Genomic DNA, 12,806 nt, shown 5'->3' on the forward strand with positions numbered 1-12,806 from the left:
GCTTCATGTAGCTGGGTCTTATCTATAGTGATGACCCATTAGCTGAGCAGTTTTTGGCCACAAGATCTTCTAGTACTACTCGATTGATACCTAATCTAAAACAGGTACTAAAACTATACTGGGTACCAGGTACTTTCCGGTACTATTTTGCACTAGAAAAACAATAAAAGCAGGCAATTCCAAACCATGCATTGATAAAGTGGCTTAATATACTGTAATATAATATAAGTGCTTGTAGTGTGTACTGTGGACATGCCACCAGGAATTCTGTCACTGGGCAAGCTCTGCAGGAACTCAGACTATGACAGCTGATGTCAGAATGATTGTGAAGTACAGACTACTAAACTACTTGAGAGATAAAGATGGCTATTGGAAAAGAAAGCTGATATTTACATACAGAGGTTAGTGACCCTAAGTAAACAGTAGCTCAAAGGTCACTTCAGTGATACGTACCTTAATCATCTCAATGCATCCAGACTGAGATGTTGCCTGGACACAAACCAAAGGGTCCGACCGTACACTTAGCGCCCAGTCTTCGCACTTCCTCATCTCTGCTGAACTTATACAACACCATCGGATAACGCTGTGGTCCAGAGAGATACCTGATGTGCAGATATATACAACTATGGATCAGTATACTAAGTACCGTATGGTTCAATATTCTAATTTAAAAAAAAAACACCTTTAAACTCATGATTGTTTTTTAACTTAGATTATGCAATATATTTTCTTACTACAATATTTAGTAATATCTTTAGCATCATAACACTTTTGACATTATACATGTGTTAATTAGCATTAGATGCTTTTTCTTGACAGCTCTTTTCAGTTTTTTTGTATCAGATAGTTTTTATGAATTTTTAAAATTAACAGTGTCACGGAGCAAAGGTATACGTCTTCCTCCGGAAGGTCTTTTGAATCAACACGGACGCAAGAGGTCGGGAGACAACAGCAATTTATTGTAATCCACAAAGTTAGTAGCCGGCGGCGGTCACATCAACCGTAATAACAATAAGTCCACAGAAGTCACAATCCAATGATAGCTTTGGTTCCTTGGTCCTGTAACTAAATCCTGGCTCTCTACAGAGCTGTGCACAGGCCGGCTAACTCATACTAACTGCTAGCTATATACTATATACTAAGACTGTTACACCTATATCTGTGGGTGGGAAGGGCTGAGTCACAGATCCTTCCCCCCTCACCTATACCAAGGAGAGCAGACTCCCTGTCTACTATGGACAATGCACCATCCAACATCTTCTTGGAGACACTGATCAGATTATCTCCACCCATTGTCCTCACTGGTCCTCACTAGTTAGAGGTATTTGCATACAATGTGCTAACACACTAGACCCTAATCAGCCAACTACACATTGATGTATATAACAGGTTAGAGAATACATTCCACATGAAATATATATTACACATTGCCTATAGTATAGACTCTAACCATCCCGTGACAACCCCTCCCCCTCTCAAAACATGTGCATGACACAATTGGCCTACACAGGTAAATTGGGGAATGCACATCAGTCTCTATAGCTCATATGTCCTCCTGCCGGGATAACCCATCCGCGTTCTGGTGTTGGTTCCCTCGGCGGTACTGAATGGTAAAGTTGTAGGGTTGAAGGGCTGGCATCTGGCAGAAAATCCGGTCGATCCATGTTGGCGTCTCTCTGAGCTTGGCTTCGGGTCACTGCTCCCACAAAGTGGCACTGTAGATTTCCAACATCGTTGCCTAACAGAACATCGGCCGGCAGCCCGCTCATCACACCAATTGTGCATCGTTTTGGTCCATAACCATAGTCGAGTTCCACGGTAGCTTTAGGAATACGTCTTTGAGTACCCCCTGCCAACTTGATAGAAATGCCAGGGCCCTCCTCTAGGGCCTCGGGTCGAACCACTCAGGGGTCCGCTACCGTTAGGAAAGCTCCCGAGTCCCGGAATCCAACAACTGTTCGGCCATCCAGTAGGACCTCCTGCAAGTGCTTCCTCTGAAGGTTTGCGGGATGTGTGGCGGAAGGCTGAATCCCATAGACCCCTGGAGGTGGAACAGATGGGTCATTCATGGAGTCATCTGGAAATGGGGCCAAACTTTCTGTCCTAGGGGTGGTTCCCAGGTAGTGAATAGGCCGGGATGCCACGGTGGCCCGTGCCCCCATGTTAGCAGGGCAACTAGCTTGCAAATGTCCAGGCCGCCCGCACCCAAAACATCTGCGCTCTAGCATTCTTCCAGTGGGTCGTTGTCTAGGGACAGGGTTGTTCATAGCTGGAGGCCGATGGGCTGGGGCAGGGGTAGAGGGGGAATTGTAATCCTGAGGCCGGACACGAAAGGTGGGTGGCTGGCTGAAGGGTGTCTGGCGGACTGTGGTAGTTTTCCGCTCCTCTGCAAACAACCTCTTCCACTGCGGCTTGATGGTCAGGCCCTCATCTGCAAGAGAAGCAGCTTGCTCAACTGTGGCTGGGTTCCGTTCCAGCACCCACTCACGGATCTCAGCGGGGCACAGGGAAAAGAACTGTTCCTTAAGTATGACTTGGAGGATCTTATCGACTGTGACAGCCTCCTCTCCTTCTAGCCAGCGCTTGCATGCTTGCTTCAACTTGTGGGCGAACATGTGGAAGGAGCTTCCCCCATTGTAAGACAAAGAGCGGAACTGAACTCGGTAGGTCTCTGGAGTGACTGCATAATACTTCTGCACCGCTCTTTTAATGGCCTCATAGTCCCGCTGATCACTAGGGTCCATGGCTCTGAGAGCTTCCGCAGCCCCATCTCGTAGGTGCCCCACCAGATACCGGACCCAATCCTTCTCTGGGACTTCCATCAGGCGGCACTGGTGTTCGAAGTCCTGAAAATATCCATCAACATCCCCAGCCGCTTCATCAAAGGTCTTGAAGTGTTTATGGGAGACATATGGTGGTTCTCTCACTGTTGGGCTGGGGGTCGACGTTTGATTATAATTCCGCGCAGTTATCTCAGCCATTCGCATTTCATGCGCCATTCTTTCCTTTTCATGCGCCATTCTCTGTTCCTCCTTCTCCGTTTCCTGAGCCCTCTGTAATGCTCTACTCCTTTGCTCTGCAGTTGCTCCTAGCCCCAGCACTGCCAACTCCTCCTCATACAAAACAACCCATCTGCTCTTTTGGGTCTGTACCTGCCACTCCCGTATCTCTACTGTCTCCTGGGGGCAGCCCTCCTCATGGTCGCTTTGCAGGGTCATCTCCTCCAGTGCCTCGATCAGTTGATCTTTCGTTCTTCCCTGGTAACTCAGGTTTAGTTCCCGGGCCCTTACTTGTAGACTTGCCATAGTCCAGTTCCTGTATTCTGAGGTTGTGGCTCCATTAATCGCTGGGCTGCTGTAGTCCATCTCGCTGTCCGCTGTTGGTCCCACCGCTGCCAACCAGTTGTCACGGAGCAAAGGTATACGTCTTCCTCCGGAAGGTCTTTTGAATCAACACGGACGCAAGAGGTCGGGAGACAACAGCAATTTATTGTAATCCACAAAGTTAGTAGCCGGCGGCGGTCACATCAACTGTAATAACAATAAGTCCACAGAAGTCACAATCCAATGATAGCTTTGGTTCCTTGGTCCTGTAACTAAATCCTGGCTCTCTACAGAGCTGTGCACAGGCCGGCTAACTCATACTAACTGCTAGCTATATACTATATACTAAGACTGTTACACCTATATCTGTGGGTGGGAAGGGCTGAGTCACAGATCCTTCCCCCCTCACCTATACCAAGGAGAGCAGACTCCTTGTCTACTATGGACAATGCACCATCCAACATCTTCTTGGAGACACTGATCAGATTATCTCCACCCATTGTCCTCACTGGTCCTCACTAGTTAGAGGTATTTGCATACAATGTGCTAACACACTAGACCCTAATCAGCCAACTACACATTGATGTATATAACAGGTTAGAGAATACATTCCACATGAAATATATATTACACATTGCCTATAGTATAGACTCTAACCATCCCGTGACAAACAGTAAAAGAAAAAAAATGTATACAAAATACAAAACAATACATCACCCTCCTCCACCCATCCCCCGTGCTTCGTCCAGTCTGTTTAGCCATTTGAATATTTCCAGAGGTCTATGAGATCACTAGAGCCATCAGCCCAGAAGCTACTAAATAAAATGTCATATCAGGTCTATAGGAAGGGTCTTCCACACACGTCCTTCCGTCCCTCCAGACAGGTATAAAAAAGCAAATAGTGTCATTTTTGTCCATTTTTGTTACAGTGTCACAAATCCCACCAACATGATAGTATTCGGGGAGCCAGCATCTGGGTCAGTCCACCTCCCAGAAAGGGGGCTAACATATATAGGGTTCTATCCACTAATAGCATCCTAGTAGTCAGATCTGGAGCCCCTCTCTTTTGATACATTTCTTCAGACACAGCATCATATTCACTCTAAATTTAAATTGAGGTAAAGTAGAGGGTCTCAGTCCTGCCATTGAGGGTCTACAAGCTTATGAGCCTGATACAGGAGTTTCAGGACCGCCAGATACTGACCTGTCCAGTACATAAATTATAGTCATAGATCCCAGCACACACGTTGTTGGGTCCATAGTAATATCACAGTGGTATACACACCCTATGAATCTAATAGTTAACCTCCAGAAGTGTCTCAGACTCGGACAGCTCCACATAACATGAATAAGATCTGCCTCCTTTCCCATACATCTGTAACTGATGGAATAAGCCTTATAACCCATTTTAGGAAGCAGAGATGGTCTCTTATAGACCCTGTGTAGTAGATATAGCTGAGAAAGCCTATGTATTTCATTGATAGTTCTTTTCAGTGTAGTCATATATTGAAATGTGTTACGGCAAAAAGTATAGAACTCTTTGGCAAACCTTGGGCCACTGAAGTCTATGTGTATGCTGGCATAGCTATGTGAGGAAACTTTCATATAGCATATAGAGTATCTGACATTTAGAATTCACTGGCTTCACAAAATCTGAGCAATTAACACATGAAGAATCAATTTCCACTATAAAAAACATAAGCCACGATTAACTAACAGTTAAAATAGAATAAACTTACACCGCAGGTTTATAATACCTTTTACGTAGTTGGTTTTTACTTTGATTCTGAATTATATGATACAACTTTAGCATATTGTGGTGCATTTGAGCCATTCCCCCATTTTCTAAGTATTGTTAGGGTCTGGGGTTGCTAGGTGGGGTGGCATAGACACACAAGTCCAGTTTCTTTAGTCCAAAATAAAGGTAGAGTTTTATTTTCACTCAAAAATATAGTGCAACAACAAAAGGAAACAATACAAAAATAAATACCTGCCCGGCTAGGCTCTAACTAAACATAGAATAGGTTACTTCACCTAGAATAACAGAAATCAAAAGCCAGTAGAATCATTCAGGACACAGCTCCAAAAATATGACCTCTCTCTTTCACTCTCCAGCCAATCTTTGCCAAAGGTCTGCTGCTGGAGCTGGCTTCTTAAGCCTCCTTGACGAGGAGACCCTCTGCAGCTGAGTTGCTGCCGAAACATCCCCAAAGTGTGGACTGGAGGGGGGTGGAATGACAGGTCCCATTGCCAACCTACCTGCCATTCCTAAAAATCCAGCCCAGTAACCCGAACTTTAAAATAACCCTCAGCAGACAATAGTTATCTGCTGAGAAACATTCTTTCTGGAGTTTTCTCATTTCTCCCACCTTAGTAGTCTGGGTGAGATGTACACCCCCACCATTACCTGACCAGCCATCGGCTTACAGTATCTAAACCTACATGTCTAGCAAGTCAAAATTTTCTTAGTCCAAACCTGATGTGCTAAATTGTGACAAAGATGCAATACATTGCATCAAAGATATGTCATATTTACATTATTGCCTAGTTGTAACCAAAATAGTAAATCTAGCCCAGAATTTTATTTTTCATCATTTTATGTATTTTATTTGAGCAATTTATTTACCAATCTTTGTAATTGTGATAAAATATACAAATGCCCTTTAAATGTTACCTTCATGTCCCAGTTCCTTTAAGAGTGCCACATAGTCCAGCCCCAATATGTCTGTTATCTCTTCATCATCTGTTAAAACCTCCAGCCCTTGTGTAGAATCATGAAACAGAAGATTTTGACCCCCAAAAGGCTCCGATGTAAAGAGAGAAAAGCGGCTTTTGTGTTTTCCACTTCTACCAAAAAAATTCTGAGAAAGAAAAAATTTAGATTAGGTACATTTATCGCTAGTTGCTCCTAATCTGTTTGTACTTTGCTATCTAACATAGGGGTCACCAGATAGGTTTATGATTATGATGATTGGAATAACTATGAACAAGGGCTTGAGTTGGTATTTCTGTGTCATGATTAGAAATTCAGAAGTCTTTCTGTTTTCCATAAGTGATATCTAAAGACACAATAATATGATTAGTGATATTTTTATCATATAGCACAGCTATGTTGAATGATTTTATATTAATATTAGTGATTTTGAAAGTTTATTGAGACTGGGGTAACATTATCACTGTTGGCCCTTATTTTTAGTACATCTTGAGAGGCAATCAGTACAGGCACGGTTGTACCAGATGTGATTCCAGAACTTATAAAGGGGTAGTCCAGGATTAGGAAAAAATCCTGAAATTGCTCCATGTCTGTCCATGGTCTATACCTCGTATGCGCCGCACCTCCCATGAGGCGACCTGAAGCGAGCGCTTCAGGCGGCGCTATGCCAGGGCCTCAGGGAGGGCAGCATTTTTGCTAATCTAAGCCAGTCCAGGACAAGCTGTCCTGGACTGGCTTAGCACCGAGCGGTGGTTTGGGGAGGCCACTGGAGCAGCGCTGCTCCAGCAGCCTCCCCTCACCCTCAGGCAGAGCGCAGGCAGTCTCCGGGCCTGCTCCTTGCCAGCAAACGGTGCTAAGCCCCGCCCCTTCGATTTGCCACGTCCCTCCGCTAAGCCACACCCCAGCTCCGCCCCCTCCCCGGCGGGGGGGGGGGGCGGCTTTCTGTAGTTCGCCTCGGGCGGCGAAAGGGGAAGGTTCTCCCTGAATGGAGCTTAAGGCTAAGGCCCCGGAAATGCAGCTTATTTTGTTGCAGATTTTGTTGTGTTTTTTTGAGCCAAAGCCAAGAATGGCTACAAAGGGAATGGAAAATATATTTAAAGTTGATATACTTCTACCTTTAACTCAATCCACTCCTGGCTTTGGCTCAAAAAAACACAACAAAATCTGCAACAAAAAAAAGCTGTTTCTGCAAAGTGAGGATTCAGCCTAAAGTGGTATTCTTACTTCAGTCTCTCATGGTTGAGATGAAAATACCTGCACCTCCGGCCACCTGAGGTCGTGAGGGGTTATGGAAACAGCTAAATGTGACTGTTTTACACTGTTCCATAGGGGTAAGCAGTAGTTTGCTATGCTATACTGTTTCCCAACACCCAGCTATGTTACATCGCTACACAGGTTCTGTAATGGAATTGCCGTTTTAGCTGTTTTCAAATATTCTGAAGACAACTAGCAGATGAAAGTCAGCAAGCACTAATCCAGCACAGTTATGCTTAGCAGAGTCCAAGGCATCACCAAAGTCTGTTACAAAACAGTTTCGATTATGCAGATCAGGGTAAAAGCTTGCACCCCATAACTGATGTCAGAAAATAGCTGCTCTTAGACCAAACCAGCTAAACTACAGTAGAAAGAATATGACATATAACCAAGGGAACGGAGGAGGGACTGCATGAAATGTCAGCACACTCCTTTTTATGACCATGGGCATTTAATCCAAATTGAGCATCAAAAATCCATTATAGTAATTCTGAATAAACCTTGCTGGATAAATGAAGGCCACAGTTTTTTATTAAAACTAAACAGTTATCAACCACAATTTTAATTGTGAAGCAGCTGACGGGGGCGGCCAACGCTGTTATGCTCCACACAGCATTTTAGCGGGCATGTCCTAACCTCTTTCCAGGGTTGTCCCGCCAACTGTGACTGCTAACAAGAGAACAAAAGCCCTTAACCAAGAGTTTACAAAAATACGCAGAATGCTTCAGCCCAAAATGTTTCAAAGAAAAAGAAGATGAGCAGGGGAAGAAAGGCATCCAGAAAAAGTACTGTCCAAGTGATTTTGTATATAAATATTCTTGTCTTCCCCCAGGATCTACCAACATACTGTCAAAATTGTGCACCTGGGCATATACAGTATATTTCATCTATACATATTGTTATATAATGTTTACCTTGATCAGAGTAAGAAATCTCTTAGTTATTCTTTTCATGTGCCCTCTGGTGACAACAGCTTTGCCTGGACCCTGACCCAAATTGCAGGAATTGTAAGATTTTAGACTAGCTGTGGATCCATCTGGACATAAGAGTTCAAATTCATGCTCTTCCGAATCTAAAGAAAAACACGTAAAACGTTAAATGCTACGATTATTATACATAACAGCTTGTGGAACAATAACTGTTTTTATGTGTCAGGATCATCTCACATCGGGGTTTTGTCGCATTTAGCTATTTAGTCACTATTTAGCAATGCACTTGGGTCATATGATCTCGGGCAATCAATTATATTACCTTATTAAAGTTTATTTCACATATTATTTTGCCTCCTTATACATAGTGCCAAAATATTCTGCAGCATTTTACAGAAACTTACGGTTATTGTCCCATATAGGGCTCACAATCTAAATTTCCTATTAGTATGGCCATGCCAGAGGGATCATGGGAAATGTAGTCTGTAGTATGAGAACCATATCAGAGGAATGAAGAAAACAAGATGGCAAGCAAACCATAAACAGCACATCAACTATACCTCACAACCATCCCCATTTCAGGCAACATCCCGTCATCCTAGGTGGCATGCAGGGGGCATAAACTGTGGGGGCATGAAGGTGGCATTATACTGAGTAGGGACCACTAAGAAGGCATTATATTGTGTGGAAGCTTTTAAGGGGGAATTCTTACTGTGTGGGGGCACTAAGAGACTGGGTGGTGTAAAAGACATGGTTAACACAAATTTGTTGACATGTCCTTCTTTGAATCCTGTAAAGGTTAGTAAATATACATCAAATAATATAGGTATACATGTAAAATCCTGGAATTCTTTTTTAATATCAAGGAGAAGAACTTGGCCAGGGAGGGCTGGGATGGCTATGAAATAGGCTTTAATGTGAAAAATAATATTGTAGCACAAAACTTACCAGTTGCACTCGCTATAGTCAGGTGATCGATAAATGCAACATCTCCTGCACCACTCTTTAGACATCTATGGCAATGTACAAAGTACAGAATTTAGATACATTTTGTTAAAACTTAGCGAGAACTAAATGTTAAGAGCCCATTTACATGGTGGAATCTACTGCTGATTGTAAGGTGTGTGTGTGTGTGGGGGGGGGGGGGGGGGCAGAAAATGAAGAGGAATCTGAGGAGGTCTATCTCAAATTCCTCTTCATTTTCCAATGTATAAAATTGCCCTAAGGGTAAGTGCACATGGGGTTTTTGGACCGGAACCTGAGGCAGAGGCCACCTCAGGTTCCGGTCCAAAATATGGGTAGCCATGACTGAATGCTGGTGAAAGGCACCGGCATCCAGTCGCGCACTCCGCTCCGGATAAGAGGGAATTGCGAGGCGAATCGGCTTGAAGAATGAGCATCTCGCTTCTTTTTCCGGAAGCCGGAACAAACCAGCTCCTGGAAAAAAAGAGCTGAGTGGCTCCCATTGATTTCAATAGGAGCCTTCTTTTTGGTCAGGATTTTGAGGCAGATATGGCTTCCACCCCTCCCCCCTTCTTTACACATATCACACAATGGTGCCCAGAGAACATCACACAGACTTCCGGGTGCTCCATTAAGGCTAATTAGTATATCAATAAAAGTGGGCTAATTCAAAAAGAGCTGGGAAGATTAATGAGCAAAAGGTATGTCTAGAATAGTCGATTGGATATAAAAACGGTGGTAGAAATGCATCATAGTTTTTCCCGTAGCGCTTTTCACAGAGAGCTGGCAGAGTTTTCATCTGTGGAATATATGCTTCAATTACACCTATATGGAAACCGCAAGCGTTTCTGTAGGTATTATTGACACACTGCGATTTCCAAAAACACGATAGTCTTAGAAATTGCAGCATTTCCACTGGGGGTATTTTTCTGCAATTCACTAGAATCCCATCCACTTTGCAGAGACTGTAAAATGCCGAGTTTTTTTTTTTTTTCATGTGGGGGTTCAGCCTTGGGTTAAGACCCCACATAGTGGAAAAAGAGTGTTGGAAATGCATCGCTTTGCTGCAGTGCTTTTCAAAGAAAATCTGCACAACTTTTTGCTTCAATTAGACCTATAGAGTTTCCATAGTTATAATTGACATGCTGGGATTTCCAAACCCGCAATGGTTTTGAAAATAGCAGCACTAAATCGCATTATTTATGCCACGTGGGGTCCCGGCTTTAGGCCCCATTCCTACGGAGTAATGTGCCGTTCATTTAGACACGTATACACGAGTCAGAACGAGGCGCTTCAAAGCAGATCCCATTGACTTTCATGGGTGGCGGCTTACGCACGCTACACATTGAAATCAATGGGATGCATTACTCTGTGGGAATGGGGCCTTTTAAGGGATTCTACAATTAAAACCTTTTTTTTGTGGATAAGACTTCGGAATAGCTTTTAGAAAGGCTATTCGTCTCTTACCTTTAGAAGTGGTCTCCGCTGCGCCGTTCCTTAGAAATACCGATATGCAAATGAGTTCTCCCGCAGCGATGGGGGCGGGCCCCAGCGCTCAAACAGCGATGGGGACGTCCCCACCGCTGCCAGAGAAGCGTCTCCAGCGCTGCCTCCTTCTGCGTCCACAGCGTCATCTTCAATGTCTTCTTCCGACACAGGCTCGTAACTTCTAGGCCAAGGGCCTTGAGCAGAGCAGACTGTGCAGGTGTACAGGCCACGGGAAAATGGCCGCTTGCACAGTATTGTTAGTTGCCATTTTCCCGTGGCTTGTGTGCCTGCACAGTCTGCTCTGCTCAAGGCCCGAGGCCTAGAAGTTACAAGCCTGCGCCGGAAGAAGACATTGAAGATGACGCTGCGGACGAAGAAGAAGGCGGCACTGGAGACGCTTCTCTGGCAGTGGTGGGGACGCCCCCATCGCTGTTTGAGCACTGAGGCCCGCCCCCATCGCTGCGAGAGAACTCATTTGCATACCGGTAGAAACCGGTATTTCTAAGGAAAGGCGCAGTGGAGACCACGTCTAAAGGTAAGAGACTAATAGCCTTTCTAAAGGCTATTCCGACATCTTATCCACAAAAAAAAAGGTTTTAATGGTAGAATCCCTTTAAGGTGCTTTTTACCTGTGACCTAAGGGGCTAAGTGTTAATTATCTTTGCAAGCAATGCTCATGTTATTGTAAAGGCCCTTTTTACATTATATAGCAATATTTCCTCCTAGGTATATCTATTTAGATTTTACGGAATATTGGTGTGTTGTTCAAGAGGATGAAACATTCCCGGTTTACAAATGTAATCAATAGTTTATTGCTAAATAGCATTAAATTCTATAATTAAGTATTGAGTTTTTAGCACATTCACATGAGGCATACCTAAAAGCACCATCAGAGTTGGAAAATGGCTCGCTGCTGCTGGTTTCACAGAAGTAATTTTTTTCTCGTACATAAGACTTTGGTCCTTGACACAATTCACACAAGGTTGGAGAAGAAACTCCAATTCCAGGTACGCAACTGGCATTGAAGTATGTACTGACAACTAAGATTGAGAAAAAGGAAAATGTTTTCCATTTAGACAAACCATGGATAGCAATAATAGTAGGACAAAGGACGAATGACATGGTCATGTCAATATACATAGAATTAAAGGGGTTATCCAGCTTCTAAAAATTGTCTGCAAATACATCCACAGCAGTGCTGAATACTCACTGTTCCCTTGTGCAGCCTTTGCCTGGATTGAGTTTACTTGCTGATCTTTGTATAACCGTTATATGCATGCAGTGAATCTGTGGATAAACTATATTTCCCATGATTCATCTGCCTGCTCCCACTCCCTGTATTTGCTGCTAGAAGGGGGATGGGGAGTGTGCTTGCAAATTAAACATTCTAGCAGCAAGTGAATTTGGAAGTGGGAGTGACTTATTACCTGTGATTTCATTGCAGGGGCGAGTGGGGAAAGGAGAGGTACATAGAGAGTGACAGCAGACAGATGAATCATAGGGAATGTAGTTTGTCCACATATTCACTGCATGCAAATAACAGTGATACAAGAAGCAGCAAGTAAAATGAAGCCAAGCAAAGGGTACACAAGGGAACAGTGAGTAACACTGCTGTGGATGTATTTGCAAATAAAAATAACCTAGAATAACCCCTTTAATTCCACTTTTACCTTTAGCCAAAGGTTGTTCTTCATCCCAATACAGCAAGTTCTTGGAGAGAAGGAATCCTAATGGTATATTCCATCCAGATGTCCACTTGGCTCCACTGTGACAAGAGCGGGTCCCTTTTAAATTACGGATGTTCAGAGTACCTCGACGAGCAACAGCTACAGCAAACACGCAATACCCTAGAAAGACCAAGACCATGGTTTGATCTGCACCTTTTATATTTACAATATCATGACACTTTTTGTTATTTCTCTTACTTGTATAGCGCCAAAATATTCTGCAGCGTTTTATAGACATTGTGGTCACTGTTCCATATATGGCTCACAATCTAAATTCTTTATCAGTATTATTATATACTATCTAATATATCTATTTATATACTATCTAAAAGAGAAAATGCCTTTGCGCCCATATAAACCAATCCAAACTCAGGTTACATTGTTTATAGGGAGTCTATCACCTCCTCCA

General features: G+C 43.6%; 1 protein-coding gene across 1 annotated transcript in view; it reads right to left on the reverse strand.

The window, feature by feature from the left end:
- LOC142193702 (serotransferrin-1-like) overlaps positions 1-12,806 on the reverse strand; it is a 31,952-nt gene that overhangs the window by 11,926 nt on the left and 7,220 nt on the right. Inside the window, exons 4-9 of the mRNA XM_075262698.1 lie at positions 12,341-12,517; positions 11,548-11,710; positions 9,168-9,232; positions 8,205-8,362; positions 5,998-6,184; positions 454-602 (exon numbers count right to left, since the gene is read on the reverse strand). Coding sequence (XP_075118799.1) covers positions 454-602; positions 5,998-6,184; positions 8,205-8,362; positions 9,168-9,232; positions 11,548-11,710; positions 12,341-12,517 — 899 coding nt within the window. The remainder of the gene's footprint in view (positions 1-453; positions 603-5,997; positions 6,185-8,204; positions 8,363-9,167; positions 9,233-11,547; positions 11,711-12,340; positions 12,518-12,806) is intronic.

This window comes from Leptodactylus fuscus, chromosome 1, assembly GCF_031893055.1.
Source record: "Leptodactylus fuscus isolate aLepFus1 chromosome 1, aLepFus1.hap2, whole genome shotgun sequence".
NCBI lineage: Eukaryota > Metazoa > Chordata > Amphibia > Anura > Leptodactylidae > Leptodactylus > Leptodactylus fuscus.